Source organism: Schistocerca serialis, chromosome 4, assembly GCF_023864345.2.
Source record: "Schistocerca serialis cubense isolate TAMUIC-IGC-003099 chromosome 4, iqSchSeri2.2, whole genome shotgun sequence".
Taxonomy (NCBI): Eukaryota; Metazoa; Arthropoda; class Insecta; order Orthoptera; family Acrididae; genus Schistocerca; species Schistocerca serialis.
The window spans coordinates 126,234,887-126,253,810 of record NC_064641.1 but is presented as its reverse complement, the minus strand read 5'-3'; the positions used below and the strand labels follow the sequence as shown (position 1 = coordinate 126,253,810).

Here is an 18,924-nt window from a genome sequence, read left to right as displayed (position 1 = left end):
ATATCTCTTTCCATCAGTGTACTTGTCTGGCATGAGAGACTAGTCAGTAGCCAATACAGTGCAATATCTGGCTTTTACATTTTGTAGCGACCGCTACTCATGTTGACTGCTCTGTCCATTTACCAATAGATCCTCCTCATGGATAACTGCACCATATATGAAAAGTCTGATGTGAAGTCTTGAAGTAAGAAACTGTATAGGCCATAAGTCTTGAGGCAGCATTAACGCAGGGTGAAAAAATGATCCAGAGTATGTTTCTCTGTTATTTGAGAATGAGAGGACGTAGCGATATCAAACAAACTTTACACATAATTTCAAAACTTTACTGACAGCCTCCACAAAATAACAAAAAGAAAAACATTTATCACTTACTACATTCTCTGCTGTTCGTACAGCAAACCTTCTGCATCAGGACATGACTTTTTAATTTATTACTTCATTTGTACTAATTATTTCCTGTACATTTTACTGATATTGTCCACATTTATCGCTGAATGTACCTACCAGGAAAATTATACCATTGTGTGACAGATGTTTCTACATCTACATCTATACTTCACAAACCACCATGAGATGCATTGCAGAGGGTATGTCTCATTGCACCAGTTATTATGATTTCTTCCTCTTCCATTTATGCATGGGGCATGGGAAGAATGACTGTTTGAATGGCTCTGTGCATGCAGTAATTATTCTAAACTTATCCTCACAATCTCTATGTGAGCGATATGTAGGGGGTTTTAGTACATTCCTAGAGTACTCATTTAAAGGCAGTTCTTGAAACTTTGTTTCACAAGACAATTGGGGTGTTGTGTCTTCAATCACAAAAGCTGCACATCAAACATTAATTTATTTGTAAAGAAATTAGACTTTGAAGCTGCTTTATAGACAGAAGTTCAATTATTTAAAGAATCTGGAGTTAGTTTATGTAGGGGCCTATAACATTAACAGCAAAGTTTCATTCACATTTCCCTGTGGGACAGCAGATTTTACTCCACTGACAGTAAATGATTATTCATCCAGAATAACGTAGCGCTTCCTGCCTATTGGGAAATTTTCAGTCTATTCCAAAACCTGGATATTTATGCCACAGGAACGTATTATCTTTCAAAGGTATCAATGTGGCACTAAATCTAAAGCTTTTCCAAGAGGTCCTCAGCTTTTTGAAACATACCAGGTGAATGCTGGAACAGATCCTCCAAAAAGGCCTTCATCATTCTCCAACTGAATTTGTGCTGTCTCCAATGGCATCGTTCACTATGGAATATTAAGCACCAACCTTCCTTCCTTACTTCCTCCCTTTCTGATGTACTTCTCAAGTCAGTGGTTCAATGCAGTTCTGTGGTTGGATTCAGACGTTTATAGCAGATCAAACTCAACACATAGTTCTTAATGAGATGAAATTGTCAGTAACTTCAGAAGGTCCCATGGGATCATTTCATGGCCATTACTGTTTACAATATACACTGGTCAGCCAAAACATCAAGGCTGCCATCTTTATAGCATGTTGGTTCAACTTTGGAAAACAATACAGCAACAATTCTTTGTAGCATGAATTCAACAAGTCCTTGGTAGATTTCTGAAACTATGTGGCACTAGATATCTACATATAAATCACACAATTCGCATAAATTGTGGGCTGATTTTTTTGTGAGCACAGCTGGCGTCTGATAATGTCCCAGATGTGTTACATCAGGTTCAGATTGGGCTAATTTGGTGGCCAAGATATCAGTGTGACTTCATTGTCATGCTCCTCAAACCACTGTAGACTGTAGGACGATTCTGATCTTGTAAATAGTCTTCACGGGTGTGCCGCCGGATGACGTCATGCAAATCCCACAATATTTCCTCGGAGCAACTGTCCGACATCATCAGGTGGTTGAACCTCGCTGGTGGCTAGGTGCAACTGACAAGATCTGCATGTCAACGCCGCTGTATATAGAGCATGCATGTGAAGACTGCGCAGACATGGGAACGACGCATGGGCAAAAATTTGCAGATAGATGGCGCCAGGCTCAAACGTCCTCTGCCGGGAAATGCAGAGCAGCCATTCTGCACGTGTGCTGATGCTGTGTTTACTAACATGCTGCCAAAGTTATGATGGGTGTATTATCGGAAGCTCTTTGCTTTCTCATGGTGATTTAACAGCAGCCAATGCAGGGTTGCAGGCTGTACTCAATTGAAATCCCTGTTGATAAGGTTATCAGCTGTGCGGATATGTATTGCTTCCTTAATGACACAATCCCAGAAAGAGGATGCTGAGGATAAAACTTCCATCTTTTCATAAATCATGTGATGTCCTGTGTTTAGACAGTGTTCTGCAATTGCCGACTTCCCCGGTTGGCATAGGCATGTATGACGCTGATGTTCATCACAACATTCTTGTACTGTGCGACATGTCTGACCTATATATGCTGCCCCACACTGACGAGGAATCTTGTACACACCACGTTTCCTCAGACCGAGATCATCCTTAACTGAACCTAACAGGTTCCTCAGTTTTGCAGATGGTCGGAAAACACACTTGATGTTGTATCTTTCAAGGACTCTTCTGATTCTTGACGACATGGCACCAGAGTATGGCAAGAAGGCCAAGGTGGTGGGTGTCTTCATATCTTCATTCTGCTCCATTGATTGAACTCACTTGGGCCTGAATGCATTACGTATCTGTCTCTCAGAATAACTGTTTTGCCGGAAGACTGTCTTCAAATGTTGCATCTCTCTCGGCAGGCTTTCAGAGTCAGATACCACACGCGCTCTATGAACTAGCTTATGTAATGCACTACCGCATAGTGCTGGGTGATGGCAGCTTGTGGCCTGCACATATAGATCTGTATGCATTGGCTTGCGGTATACGCTGTGTCCCAAGGTTCCATCTGCTTTCCTTCGTACCAAAACGTCAAGAAAAGGTAAAGTGCCATCTTTTTCCACTTCCATAGTGAAGCTAATATTCGGATGGAGCAAATTTAAATGTCGAAGAAACGTAGGTAGAGTATCCAGTCCATGTGGCCACACCACAAACGTATCGTCAACATATCGCAGAAAACAAGAGGGTTTGAGAGTGGCTGACTGTAGTGCTTTATCTTCAAAGTCCTCCATAAAATAATTGGCCACCACAGGAGAAAGAGGGCTCCCCATGGCGACACCGTCCACTTGTTCAAAATATTGGTCTTGAAATAAGAAGTATGTTGAAGTAAGCACATGTTTAAATAGTGCCACTCCTCAAACTTGTTACTAATGAGCTCTAAAGAGTCCTGCAAGGGCACCTTTGCAAATAAAGACACAACATCGATACTTACTAAGAGATCCAATGATTGCAGTCTAAGAGTTTTCAAGTGATGTATGAAATTCTCAGAGTTGCGAATATGATGGTCGCACTAGCCTACAAGAGGTCCCAATAGTGATGTCAGATATTTGGCAACAAAATAAGTAGGTGCTCCAATGTTGCTCATGATAGGGCACAGAGGCACCCCATTCTTATGGATCTTGGGTAGGCCATAGAGTCTAGGAGGAACTTCAGCTTGTTGATGTAAACGCTTAGTGACTTGTGCTGGGATTGAGCTCTTCCTGATGAGTTCCAAAGTCTTCCTCTGGATCCTACCCGTCGGATCACTTTTTAATTTACTGTATGCCGGATTGTCGAGCATTTTGTGCATCTTGCTGTTATATTCTGTGTGTGAGAGGAGAACAGTAGCATTTAATTTGTCAGCAGGTAAGATGACAATGTCTTGTTCTCTTCTCAGATCTTGTAGTGCAGTTCTGGCGCCATGTATCTGCAAATTTTTGTGCATGTGTGGTTCCCACGCCTGCACAATCTTCACACACATGCTCTATATACAGCGGCATCGACATGCAGATCTTGTCAGTCGCACCTAGCCACCAGCGAGGTTCAACCACCTGATGATGTCGGACAGTTGCTCCGAGGAAATATTGTGGGATTTGCAAAACGTCATCCGGCGAAACACTCGTGAAGACTATTTACAACATATCCGCCGGGAAAGCCTGAAGAGTCACACAATTCTGATCTTGTGCCCAGACAGTTGTCCTAGTGGAAGATGCCATTGCCATCAGGGAGTATGTCGACCATGAAAAGATGCAGGCGGTCTGCAGTAGTATTCACATAGACCACAGCTGTCATGGTAACTTCGATTACTACCACAGGTTTCATGGAAGCCATTGTGAATGACACCCACAATGTACTGCCACCAATGGCCTGTGTTCATTGTGCAGTGTGTGTTCCAAGTAGCCATTTGCCTGGATGACCATGTCCAGACATGATAAACGATCTGGAGTAACAAGAAAATGAAATGTGATTGATTCACTCAACCAGGTCACAGGTTTTCATTGATCCATGACCCAATCTTGACGATGCACTCATAATTGCCAATGTTGTTGGGTCAACAAGGGAACAGGTAGAAGTCATTTACTGCAGAGCCCCATGTTCAACAGTATGTGCTGCATTGTATCCTCTGAAACACTTGTGCCTGCACCAGCATTGTACTCTGTTCTTCAGACTTGTCACTGATCGCCACCTATCCTGCTCTAAAGAGCAGGCAAGCCTCTGTTGTCCACATTCTGTGATTAGATTAGATTAGATTAGATTAGATTAATACTAGTTCCATGGATCATGAATACGAAATTTCGTAATGATGTGGAACGAGTCGAGATAAGGCATGAACATCCAACACCCAACACCTTGTTTCCTACCCTTGGGTTCAGTGTCCTTCAACCACTTCCCATAGACACTGAAGACAATAACATGCCAACAGCTGAGCACTTTCGCCATTTCCAAGATGTATGTTGCTAATCACTGGCCAGAACAATCTGCATTTTGTTAGAATCGTTTATGTTAGTGGATTTCCCCCTTTGGATCCTGTATCCTCATTTTAATGATTCCCCTTTCATCTTTGTTCCACTTACGTCACATGTGGTTATGATTAAATAAACGGTTTTCTGAGTGCTACAGTGTGGGTAGCTGTGTACATCACAGGACGCTGAAACGTTGTAGGTATTTTCATTAATCGGTTCATTCATGGAGTATGTGGAAAAATAGTAGTACCACTTTCTGCCACCAGGTGAAAATCTGACGCTGTAAGCAGTCAGAATGTGAAATGTTTGATGTTTTGAAGTCAGTATACTGTTTGTCATTAGGTAACATGTGTTATTTTCTTTCATGAAGTGATTGTTGGTGTAAAGCTTTAAGAAGTTATCAAATGCATTGGCAATTGAGAAGAAAAACTGTGCACTACTGGTAAAGTAGTTTTATGAGAAAGACACCAATAGCAGCACTGCATTGGGGGAATTGATGATAGAAACAGCTGCAAAGAGGCCCCATGTCAATAAATGGGCTGAAGAATAGGATCAAGCATTTGAATTAGGAGGTGCTGCAGGGAGAAGGAGGAGGCCCATTCCCATAGAGGTTGTTAATGAAGTTGCTGTAGCTATAGCTGACTATGCAGCTCTCACCTGATCAACAGTTCCAAAGTTTTTGTAGTGCATTTTACATCAATATCCCATAAGATTCAGGATGTGCACCAAATGAAGCCAAAGGATAGGCAGCAATACTATGGCTATACCCTTAGTTTTTGGCATGCATGGAAATGGATGACATGAGGCTGGGGAATACTCTTCGAATGGATGAGGCACATTTTAGTCTGCACAGTACTGTGAATGGACAGAACTGTTGCCTATCCAGTTCTACACCACCACATATGCAGGATCATCCACTACACTCAGCTTATGTGATTGTGTGGTGCAGTTTCACAAGCATGTTCATTCTCTGTGCGTTTTTCCTCAAGGAGATGACACCTCAGGAGCCTGTTTGGATGTACAGTGACATCTGGACATTGTAAAGACCTTCTTATTGTGAGCATAGAATTGTATCATTGACTATCGAGAGCCGCCTCTTTGCCGAGCGCAGAGCAACAGTGGAGAGTCATGGCATAGTTTTCGTGGAGTGTGGGTTAAGTGTTGTGTTGATGCTGTGGCTACAGCAGGTACCCTAAAAGTTTAGGTGAAGTAATTGAAAATATTTTGCCACATAAGTTTTGTGTTTAGTTTCAGTGTTCACAATGTGGTGTCAATTTTTATCCAAAAGGTGATGTTTTTCAGTTTCACGTGCTGTGTTGGGAGAACAGTCAACTACATCATGATGGTTATGGAAAAATAATGTGGATTGGTCTGATTCTAGTTGCAAGTAATATGTTCTAAGTGAAAGGAACACATGTCGTATAACTGGCTGAATATCATGAGTGCAGGTACATTCTTGTTCGTATATTGTACCTGAAATGTTATGGAGTATCCACATCACGATTTGGTCATGTGCACACTTGTGTTATAAGCTATTGAATTGTTTTGTGCTGCGGGAAAACTGTGCCAATCATCAACTGATAAAACATCCATTGAACAGTGATTACTTTGTGTTCTACGCACCTAGTTTTTGCATTTGATGCCATCATTTAGACAGCGACCTTAGACATCACAACGTACACATACTTGGAATGCAAATAGTGATCACATCCATTGTGGAATAATGTTAGTTGTGAAGAGTGCAGCCCCACCCTGTGTGATTGTTTAACAGAATACAGTGAATTCTACCAGATCAACTTGGTATCATTGGAGTGAGTGGTCCTCCCCTGCTAGACAATAGTTATTACAGGACACATCATAGCAGGCAGTACAGAGAGGAGCAGATCAAGTGCCATGGGAAGGACCACGTATGTGGGTTTAGGCACATGGTCATTAAATATCCTGCCCCTTTCCTGTGTCTAGGGTGTCTAGGGAGTGTTGTACTGTCTCGAGTGCTAAAGGCTAGCTCTTATTAGTGCTGCATATCTATCCCCTTTCCTCCAGGGTGTGTTACATATGATTTCAGCTTTGAAAAAACACTAGTGTGTCCACATCACATCACTTGCCAGGTGAAAGATTTGCTTCGGGAAACCTTTGGTAATGAATGAAGCATTTCCAGGAAATTTCAAGTTGTGTGGCCTTCCAAATCTCCTGACCTAAATCAAATGGTTCAAATGGCTCTGAGCACTATGGGACTTAACTGCTATGGTCATCAGTCCCCTAGAACTTAGAACTACTTAAACCTAACTAACCTAAGGACATCACATACATCCATGCTTGAGGCAGGATTCGAACCTGCGACCGTAGTGGTCGTGCGGTTCCAGACTGTAGCGTCTAGAACCGCTCGGCCACTCCGGCTGGCTGACCTAAATCCATGTGACTTCTGGTTGTGCAGATATCAGAAGGTTGATTGGTTGGTTGGTTGATTTGTGGGAGGGACCAAACAGTGAGGTCGTTGGTTCCATCAGATTAGGTGAGGATGGAGAAGGAAGATGACTGTGCCCTTTCAAAGGAAACATCCTGACATTTGCCTGAAGCGATTTAGGGAAATCACGGATGCAGGTTTGAACCATCATCCTCCTGAACCACTGCACCATCTCACTCGGTATATCAAAAGGATTGTGCCTATCAGTGATGTTTCCAGGCCCTTCTTGATCTGAAGGATAGCGTACAATGACATATTACTCTGACTGCTGCAAGCAACTGTCGACTGTGCAGTGTTATGGATGCAGCTTATTGCTGAGTTAAGAGACCATATCAAAAAAACATATTGAGTAAATGTGCAAGAACAACCACTGTCATGTGTTTCATCATTTCCCCTCTTTTTCCACATACACACTGCATTCTGACTGCTTACAGAGTCATATTTTCAACTGGTGGTAGAAAGCGGAACAATTAGTTCTTTTTCAGCATATTCCACAAACGCAGCATGAACATACATACGATGTTTCAGCATCCTGCAATGTATACACCCACACTACAGCTCTCAGAACACAGTCAGTCTAATTATAATCATCTGGTACTTTCCTCACTGCCATGACATGCTCACAATGCCAACACACACCATTTATTCTCGTGGTGGGCATAGGCCATCATTGTTTTGGCTCATCAGTTCAAATAAATGAACTGCGTGGAAGTGAGTTATGGACTGTGCAAAACCCAGATAAGATGAGATGTGGTGTTGTAGCTGAAGGATATTGAAATTAAATGGACTGTTAATTTAATAAGTAGGTGCTTCACAGAATCGGTGAGCACAGGAATAGGTGTTAACCACAGACTGGAAGAATGAATACTGAGGTGCTACATGGAGCCATGGAGTTCAAACAGTGTAGGCAAAGACAAAGACTGGAATATTTACAACAAATAACTCAGGAAGATGGGCGATAGTGCTCTGCTGAGAGGTAGAGATTGGAACAGGAGAGGAACCCATGGTGAGTTCCATACAGCCAGTCAGGAGACCAATGAGCCAAAAAAACAAAATGTCTGGTCGATATCACAGGAAGCTTCTAGAGACCATACCCAGATGATGTACTACTGCTTACAGGACATATGCAACGCCTGAAAACCATAGCAAAATGCAGAAACGTGGGCAGAAAATCCAGGTTGATACAGAAGCTGGCAGTTGGTCCTCGACATAAGCAAATGCAACATGTTGTTGCTGTTCGGTGAACAGTGCAATGGAATGTCTGAGACTAGTCTTTAAAAATTACTTCAGTAAAATGGAAATGACACTCATGTCTCCCAAAGAAGTAGCATCCATCATAAAATCCTTAAAATCTAACTATTCCAGTGGATATGATAACATATCAACAAAGATAATCAGAGAGTGCTCATGCGAGTTGTGTTCTATCTTAAGTTATTTGTGTAATCAATCTCTTATGAGTGGAAAATTTCCAGAAAGGCTAAAATATGCTGAAGTTAAGCTTCTTTACAAGAAGGGGGATAAAGAGCTATCATCAAACTATCGACCAGTTTCACTTTTGCCAGCTTTCTCAAAAACATTTTAAAAGGTTGTGTTCAAGCATCTCCTTAAGCATCTGACTGTAAATAATATATTTTCCAAGTCACAGTTTGGATTTATTAAGGGTTCTGATATAGAGAAAGCCATTTACACTTACAGCAAGAACGTACTTAATTCATTAGATAATAAATTAGACGCTACTGGCATTTTCTGTGATCTGTCAAAAGTCTTTGTGTGCACCACAAGATTCTCTCAAGTAAATTAGAATATTATGGTGTAACTGGCAATGATGCAAAATTGTTTGAGTCTTATCTATCTAACAGGAAACAAAGGGCATTGCTGCGAAATACCTGTGCAGCAAGCAGTCAGTCTTCATCTGACTGGGAATTAATTACATGTGGTGTTCCTTAAGGTTCCATCTTGTGTCCACTGCTTTTTCTTGTGTACATTAATGACCTCTTATCTGTTACATTGCCAGATACTAAGTTTGTGTTGTTTGCAGATGATACAAACATTGCAATAAGTAGCAAGTCAAGTAAAGATTTAGAAATAGCAGCTAATCAAATTTTCACTGACATTAATTAGTGGCTTAAAGCTAATTCACTGTCATTAAACTATGAGAAGGCCCACTAAATGCAGTTCAGAGCCTGTAAGAGACTTCCTTCCAGCATGTGTATAACATATGAAGACACACAGATCAAAGAGGTTGACAGTGTCAAATTTCTGAGACTACAACTTGATAATAAAATCAGTTGGGAAGGACATACCACAGGATTGCTTAAGTGCCTAAACAAGTCTGTATTTCCAGTGAGAATGATGTCAGATGTAGGAGATATAAATAGAAAAAAAACTTGAATACTTTGCTTACTTTCATTCCATTATGTCATATGGGACGATACTCTGGGACAACTCATCAAACCGAGCAAAGGCTTTTAGGGTGCAAAAGCATGTGATAAGAATCATTTGTGGTGTAAATTCAAGAACATCATGTAGAAAAATGTTCAAAGAACTTTGTATTCTAACCACTGCTTCTCAGTATATTTATTCCTTAATGAAATTTGTTGCAAGTAATACATCTCTATTTCCAACCAATAGCTCAATGCGTAGTATCAATATTAGGAATAAGAACAATCTACATAATGGCCTAAAATCACTCACCTTTGTCCTAAAAGGGGTCCAATATTCAGGAACACACATTTTCAATAAATTGCCAGCAACCATTAAAAACTTGGTTTCAGATAAAGCACAGTTTAAACAGAGTTTGAAAGACTTTTTGATAGGCAATTCCTTCTCCTCCATAGATGAATATCTTAACAGAGACTATTAACCCAGCTCAAGTAAAAATATCTGTTAGATTTCAGTTCTGACAGCACTTGGTTACAACTGTCAAGATTAGGTATTTTGTGTATGATAAATGTATTAATAGTGCATAACAATGTTTCATTCTGAAAGCGTGTTAATTCTGTAAATATTAGCTGTTCCAGTTTACTGCACTGTATTCACCTATTTTGACAATCTCCTGACAAATGATCAGGGTAGTAAGTACTATATGCAAATGTTTTATGTTTTTATGTTATACTTTCTGATATGTTCCTCATCCACAAGAATCATCTCATTTTTTGGGTCTATGGAATGAAAACTGAACCTAATCTAATCTAAGCCTATACATGATGTTAATAAATTTCTCTTCTTGAGAAATGCTTTTCTTGCCATTGCCAGTCTACATTTTATATCCTCCCTGCTTCAACCATCATCAGTTATCTTGCTCCCCAAATAGCAAAACTCATCTACTACTTTAAGAGTCTCATTTCCTAATCTAATTCCCTCATCATCACCTGATTTAATTAGGCTACATTCCATTATCCTCGTTTTGATTTTGTTGATGTTCATCATATAGCCTCCTTTCAAGACACTGTCCATTCTGTTCAACTGCTCTTACAGCTCCTTTGGTGTCTCTGACAGAATTACAGCATCATCGGCAAACTTGAAAGTTTGTATGTCTTCTCCATGGATTTTATTCCTACCCCAAATTTTTCTTTTGTTTCCTTTACTGCTTGCTCAATGTATAGATTGAATAATGCCAGGGGTTGGTTACAACCCTGTCTCACTCCCTTCCCAACCACTGCTTCCCTTTCATGCCCCTCGGCATCTGGTTTCTGTACAAATTGTAAATAGCCTTTTGCTCCATGTATTTGAACCCTGTCATCTTAAAAATTAGAAAGAGAGTTTTCCAGTCAACATTGTCAAAAGCTTTCTCTAAGTCTACAAATGTTATAAATGTAGATTTGCCTTTCCTTAATCTCTCTTCTAAGATAAGTTGTAGGGTCAGTATTGCCTCATGTGTTCCAACATTTCTACAGAATCCAAACTGATCTTCCGCAAGGTCGGCTTCTACCAGTTTTTCCATTCATCTGTAAAGAATTCAGGTCAGCATTTTGCAGCCTTGACTTATTAAACTGATAGTTCAGTAATTTTTACACCTGTCAACACCTGCTTTTTTTGCAATTGGAATTATTGTACTCTTCTTAAAGTCTGAGTATACTTCACATGTCAGATACATCTTGCTCACTAGATGGTAGATGTCTGTTAGTGATGGCTCATGCAAGGCTATCAGTAGTTCTAATGGAATGTTGTCTACTCCAGGGAGCATGTTTCTACTTAGGTCTCCCAGTGCTGTGTTAAATTCTTCATGCAGTATTGTATCTCCCATTTCATCTTCACCTGTGTCCTCTTCAATTTCCATAATATTGCCCTCAACTACATTGCCCTTATATAGACCATCTATAAACTCCTTCCATCTTCCTGTTTTCCCTTCTTTTTTTAGAACTGGTTCTCCACCTGAGCTCTTGATATTCGTACAAGTGGTTCTCTTTCCTCCAAAGGTCTCTTTAATTTTCCTGTTGGCTGTTTCTATCTTGGCCCTAGCGATACATGCTTCTACATCCTTACATTTGTCCTCTAGCCATCCCTGCTTCGCCATTTTGCACTTCCTGTTGATCTCATTTTTAAGATGTTTTTATTCCTTTTTGCCTGCATCAGTTACTGCATTTTTATACTTTCTCCTTTCATAAATTAAAATCAATATTTCTTCTGCTCCCCAAGGATTTATACTAGCCCTCATCTTTTTACCTACTTGATCCTGTGCTGCCTTCACTGTTTCATCTCTCAAGGCTACCCATTGTGCTTCTACTGTATTTCTTTCACCTGTCCTCATCAATCATTCCATAATGCTCTCTCTGAAACTCTTTACAACCTCTGGTTCTTTCAGTTTATCCAGGTCCCATCTCCTTAAATTCACACCTTTTTGCAGTTTCTTCAGTTTTAATCTACAGTTCATATTCAACAGATTGTGGTCAGAATCCACATCTGCCCCTGGAAATGTCTTACAATTAAAAACCTGGTTCCTAAATCTCTGTCTTACCAATACATATAATCTATCTGAAACCTTCCAGTGTCTCCAGGCCTCTTCCACACATACAATATTCTTTCATGATTCTTAAATCAAGTGTTAGCTATGATTAAGTTATGCTCTGCGCAAAATTCTATCAGGCGGCTTCCTCTTTCATTTCTTACCCCCATTCCCATATTAACCTACTACTTTTCCTTCTCTTCCTTTACCTACTATCGAATTCCAGTCCCCCATGATTATGAAATTTTCATCTCCCTTCACTATCGGAATAATTTCTTTCATCTCATCATACATTTCTTCAATGCCTTCATCATCTGTGGAGCTAGTTAGCATATAATCTTGTACTACTGTGATAGATGTGGGCTTCATGTCTATCTTGGCTACAATAATGCATTCACTATGCTGTTCATACTAGCTCTCTTCATTATTATTATACTTACTTCTGCTTGACCCCTATTTGATTTTGTATTTATAACCCTATATTCACCTGACCAGAAGTTTTGTTCCTCCTGCCATCACACTTCATAATTCCCACTATATCTTTAACCTATCCATTTCCTTTTTTTAGTTTTCTAACCTACCTGCCTGATTAAGGGACCTCACATTCCACTCTCCGATTTGTAGAATGCCAGTTTTGTTTCTCCTGATAACTATGGAGGAGGAGGAGGAGGAGGAGATTAGTGTTTAACGTCCCATCGACAACGAGGTCATTAGAGACGGATCGCAAGCTCGGGTGAGGGAAGGATGGGGAAGGAAATCGGCCGTGCCCTTTCAAAGGAACCATCCTGGCATTTGCCTGAAGCAATTTAGGGAAATCACGGAAAACCTAAATCAGGATGGCCGGAGACGGGATTGAACCGTCATCCTCCCGAATGCGAGTCCAGTGTGCTAACCACTGTGCCACCTCGCTCGGTGATAACTATGTCCTCCTGAGTAGTCTCCACCAGTAGATCCAAATGGGGGACTATTTTACCTCCAGAATATTTTACACAAGAGGACACCATCATCATTTAACCATACAGAAAGCTGCAGCTGCATGCCCTCGGGAAAAATTATGGCTGTAGTTTCCCCTTACTTTCAGCCACTCACAGTACCAGCACAGCAAGGCTGTTTTGGTTAATATTACAAGGCCAGTTCAGTCAATCATCCAGACTGTTGCCCCTGCAACTACTGAAAAGGCTGCTGCCCCTCTTCAGGAACCACACATTAGTCTGGCCTCTCAACAGACACCCTCAGTTGTGGTTGGCACCTACAGTACAGCTATATGTATCACTGAGGCACATGGTCCATGGTTCATGGGGGAGCAAGATACTGCAAATAAATTGACCGGTTACTGTTCAGTTACACTATTGACAGTAAATGAATAGAGACAGCAACAAGCAAAAGTATGAATATCTGGGCATGGCCATTCAGAGTGAATTGAAGAGGAGCGAGCACATAAAAACTGTAACAAAAAAGCAGGTGTAAGGCTTATATTCACTGAAAGAAACCTAAGAGCCGCGCAGGATTAGCCGAACGATCTAAGGCGCTGCAGTCATGGTCTGTGCGGCTGGTCCCAGCGAAGGTTCGAGTCCTCCCTCTGGCATGGGTGTGTTTGTTTGTCATTAGGATGCTTTAGGTTAAGTAATGTGTAAGCTTAGGGACTGATGACCTTAGCAGTTAAGTCCCATAAGATTTCACATACATTTGAACATTTTTTTGAACCCTAAGAAAGACGATTCTTGAGCATTCCTCTTCATAATAGCTATAATTATTAGTCTGCGAATTCCTCTTCAGTCTGGAACTGTTACCCGACTCCATTAGTAAAAGAGACTGAGATGATCCTACAGAGATTGCCACATAATGTCTTGAGATCGTTTGGTAAGCCTGATAGCATTATGGAGGTGCATTGTCCATCATTTCAATGAGGCTTGCTGTCGAAATTCAGAGGTAAGACATGCCAAGAAGAGTTAGGCAATGTATTACTTCCTCCCACTAACGTTTTGCACTACAACCGACAGCCATTGTTCCCACAAATCACTTCCAAATGGAATGGGAGAGTAAGTAACAGATGTTCCATCCACCACACACCGCCAAAGGAGGTGACACACGACTTGCCACTTTGTTGATGTGACATCATCACTGAGCTGAGGTTCACACAACTTAGGGTGTTAGGGGCATAAATGCAGATATTTCTATGGAGCAGGGTAGACGGTGTACTGAACAGCATTAACCAGTATTTACTTTATTCGCAGACTAATAATTATAGCTATTATGAATAGTACGTTTTTTAGATTGGAAAGTAGGCCTACCTCTAAGAACTAGCTATCCATTGATACTTATTTTCCCTCAGGCAGCAGGTTAGCTATTGAGGTGTGGCTGCATGTATGCGAAACATACAATCTATATTCACAGGCGTAGTCAACTTCCCAGAACAGCTACGACCATAGAGAAAACATCGGGTAGTAAATTATGTGCTGTGTTTGTGGGATGACTGCAAGGTGCAGACAAAAAACAACTTACACACTGAAGTGGGTACATGTTACGATACCAATGGTCAAAAGTTCTGTTCCTATACTGCTCACATCCTATATATACACTATAAGATAAAAAAACGAAGCACCACGCAGGAAGTATTCGAATGAGCCGAAAATCGTTAGATGTGAGGTACCTATAAAGACAAACAAATGATTCTAATTTCAGAAAAATTGGATGGTTTATTAAAGAGAAACGGCTTCATAAATCGATCAAGTCAGTAATGCGTTGGCCCTTATGTAACCAGTTATTCGGTTTGGCACTGATTGATAGAGTTGTTGCATGTCCTCATGAGGGATATCATGCATAATTCCGTCCAATTGGCGCGTTAGGTCGTCGCAATTCTGAGACTGTTGGTGGGCTCTGTCCATAATGCTTCAAACGATGTCAATTGGGAAAGACCCAGCGACCTTGCTGGCCAAGGTAGCCTTTGGCAAGCACGGAAAAAAAAAACAACATAATGGAAACTCTCGCCGTATGTAGGTGGGCATTATCTTGCTGAAATGTAAGCCTAGGAAAGCTTGCCATGAAGAGCTACAAAACGGGGGCATAGAATATGGTCGATGTACCATTGTGCTGTAAGGTTACTACAAATGATAACCAAACGGGTCCTGCTATGGAATGAAATAGTACCTATGCTGACCACTCCTAGTTTTTGGACCATATGGAGCGCGACAATGGGTTGTATCCCACCACTGTTTGGGGAGTCTCCAGACACGCCTTCGGCGAGGCATTTCATTGGCTGGAGTAAAACTGTTTTCAGTGATGAGGTTCACTTCTAACTGAGCCCAATGAACAGCAAAGACATGACTGGTGACGCCCCCTGACAGTGCAAGGCTGCCAACTTGACTGTCGCCCGCCATACAGCCCGGTAGCCAGAAGTGGTAGTCTGGGGTCGACGATCGTCAAGCCCCCATTTCAGTGCCCTTCATGGCAAGCCATCCTAGGCTTTCATTTCAACAATGTAATGTCGACCTGCACAGGGCGAGAGTTTCTATTGCTTACTTTTGTGCTTGCCAAACCCTACCTTGGCCAGTAAGGTCGCCGGATCTCTCTCCTATCGAGAATGTTTGGAGCATTATGGGCAGAGCCTTCGAACCATCTCAATGATCTAACACACCAGTTGGACAGAATGTGGCATCATACCTCTCAAGAGGACTTCCAAGCCGAATAACTGCTCGTGTAAGGGGTGTAGGTGGAAGAACGTATTATTGGCTTTCTCATGTGAAGTGTCCAGTTTCAGACCAATTTCCATAATCCTTATCCTAGCTAATTTTATGAAGTCTGTAATGAAACACCAATTATAAAATTACTTCGAAGACAATAAACTCTCAGGACATATAGCACGGTTTTCGCAAGGCGAAGTCGACAGTTACAGTACAGCAACAATGGACGTACTTAGGAAGATAAGGCAAGGGTTTGAAGAGAGGGATAGTGTAACACTGACATTCTGTGACATCAGTTAGGCGTTTGACTGCATCTCGCACAAAATGTTGCTTAGTAAATTAAAGTGTTACGTATTGGAGGTGTTGTGCTAGCTACTCTTCAGACCTAATTTGAAAACTTAAAGTAAGTAGTATCAGTTCATGGTGCAATCACCCAAGAACAAACACTGGAGCATGGCGTACCCCAGGGGTTCGTCATAGGCCCTCTCCTTGTTTACGTCAACGATCTGTGTTGCAACAATCGCATGTTACAGTTTCCTTTTTGCGAAAGGAAAAACTGCTGCACAAGTCTGCACTCAACAAGTGTGCTTTGTGAAAACATCAAAGAATTGTTCATGGACAATAAGATAAAGAAGAAAAAACACAATATTTTACCAACGTTGGCTACCACAATGATATGGATGCTGTCAAACTGCTGGGATTCATAATTGATAGCAAACTATCAATGAATGAGCACACACTGTATGTGTGTTCCAAGCTCTCTCCTGTAATACACCTTCTAAGGAGACACCTTGTAACAGCGTTTTATGCACTATTTCATACCCTACCATTATGGGGACACTCTGCAGGTCTCTACAAAAGAAAGCGGTCAGAATCATTGCCTCAAGCAAAAGACTGGAGCACTCTAAGCCTATATTCACCCCATTAGAGATAATGACAATCTTCAGTCAGCACATGTTTTTATGCCTCATCAGTGTAAAGGAAGACCAAGGGTTTCTAACATGAGGCTAGACGTACATAATCATGACACTTGCGACAAGAGGAACATTGATATACCAAGCTGTCGACTGTCTGGAACACAAAATAGTTTTCCAATGGTTGCTTTAAAAATGTTCAGTTCCCTGCCTCAAGAAGTGCAATCGCTGCCACCAGGGCCATTCAAAAGGAAAACTGCACGGGACCTGGAAGGTATCCACTATACTCCATTGGAGAATTCTTCAATCGTGAGCAAAGTCAATGAACAAAATAATAGTGTTTTATCTTTTATAAACAGTAATTATACGAGGGTTGGAACTTAAATAGTGGCAACTATTTATTTACAGCTCGTACAAAATAGATAAGTGTTTGAAAGTTTTACTGACCCTCATAGTAGTCACCAGCATTGTGTACCACCTGTTGCCAGCGATGTGGAAGTCGTAGGATACGCTTAGCAGAGCCAGTTGTGTTGACAGTTCGAGCGGCGCGGTCTACTGCCTGACGAATTTGTAGCAGTTCTGCAGCGGATGCTGTGAAGTGTTTCCTTCAGGTTAGAAATCAATTTGAACTCACGCGGGCTTAAGCCAAGGGAGTGCAGTAGGTGGTACAGCACTTAGCAGCCCCATCAGTCAAACAAATCAGCAACAGCTTGCACTGAACGTGCTTGAGCATTGTCCAGAAAAATGATGGTCAGGTCCTGCAGAAAGTGTCAGCACATCTGTCTCTGTGCTGTTCATTTTTCGAACACAACCTACGACCAGTTTAGAGACAGAAGTGATGACACTTTCTGCAGGACCTGACCATCATTTTGCAGGACAATGCTCAAGCATGTACAGTGCAAGCTGTTACTGATTTTTTTGACTGATGGGGCTGCTAAGTGCTATACCACCTTCTGCATTCCCCTGATTTAAGCCCTTGTGAGTTGAATTCGATTTCTAAACTGAAGAAAACCCTTCACGGCATTCGCTTCAGAACTGTTATAAATTCGTCGGACAATAGACCGCCCCACTCGAACTGTCAACGCAACTAGCACTGTTAAGAGTATCCTACGACTTCTTCCACATCGCTGGCAACTGGTTATACACAATGCTGGTGACTACTTTGAAGGTCAGTAGAACTTTGAAACACGTATCTATTTTGTACGAGCTGTAAATAAATAGTTGCCACTATTAAAGTTCCAACCCTCGTGTACTGTGAATATTTTTCTTCATAGATATGAAAAATTGTGAATAACTCATGTGTGGATATGTAATTTGACGCAGTCTGTCCACTCATGACTGGTGAACGATGCAAATCTTGTAATAAAATAACTTCTGACGCTCTTTCTCTTGAAGAAATCATCGAAGTTTTTAAAATTGTAATTATTTGTTTGTCTGTACTTGTACATCACATCTACCGATTCGGATAATTCCTTCGTGGTGCGTCGTTTTTTGCCTTAGCGTGTGTGTTTTGTGTGTGTGCGTGTTTGTCAGTCTGTCGCATGCACGCTCCCTTGAATCACGTAACGGGCCTTAGCACCTTTAATTTGCATAACTCATCTGTCTTACCTCCAGAACCGAGATCGACTTTGTTCTCGTTGGTGTCCTGCATGTAGTCTATCCTCATTTTCACGAGTTCCACCGGGGGCGCAGCTTGACCCGGGTCTAACACAGACTTCTCGTGTCCCGAGGCCGCGCCATTCGTAGCCATGGCTGTGTTGCGCTATCTGAATGCCAATATAAACGGGCGACGACACCTACCTGCGCTCTTTATCACAACTGACGTCTCTCAATTACGTCCACGGCGGCTAGCAGGTTCGGCACTAGTCGGTCGCAATCGTGAATCTTCGTTCCTCCAGTACTATAAAGAACGCCTCCTTGACGACTCAGAGATAATCACGTCTGCGAAATACAATTTGCACTCTGCGTGTTACGCAATAAGGGAGACACTTGTCGCGTTATCGTTACATCTTGGATTTTAGGATTTTCTAATGAGTGTGCACTGTACTCCTGTTCATTATCGTAAGCTGGGTTTCGTTATGCAGTGATTACTGCCGATGTTTTTGTGGTCTTCAG

The 18,924-nt window shown here is 41.5% G+C and overlaps 1 protein-coding gene across 1 annotated transcript in view; it reads right to left on the bottom strand.

The window, feature by feature from the left end:
* The window catches only part of LOC126473592 (aspartate aminotransferase, cytoplasmic-like), a 91,058-nt gene extending 72,504 nt beyond the window's left edge, over nt 1-18,554 (bottom strand). Inside the window, exon 1 of the mRNA XM_050100739.1 lies at nt 18,418-18,554. Within this exon, the coding sequence (XP_049956696.1) occupies nt 18,418-18,475 (58 nt within the window). The 5' untranslated portion in view covers nt 18,476-18,554. The remainder of the gene's footprint in view (nt 1-18,417) is intronic.
* Between the last annotated feature and the right edge of the window lie 370 nt (nt 18,555-18,924).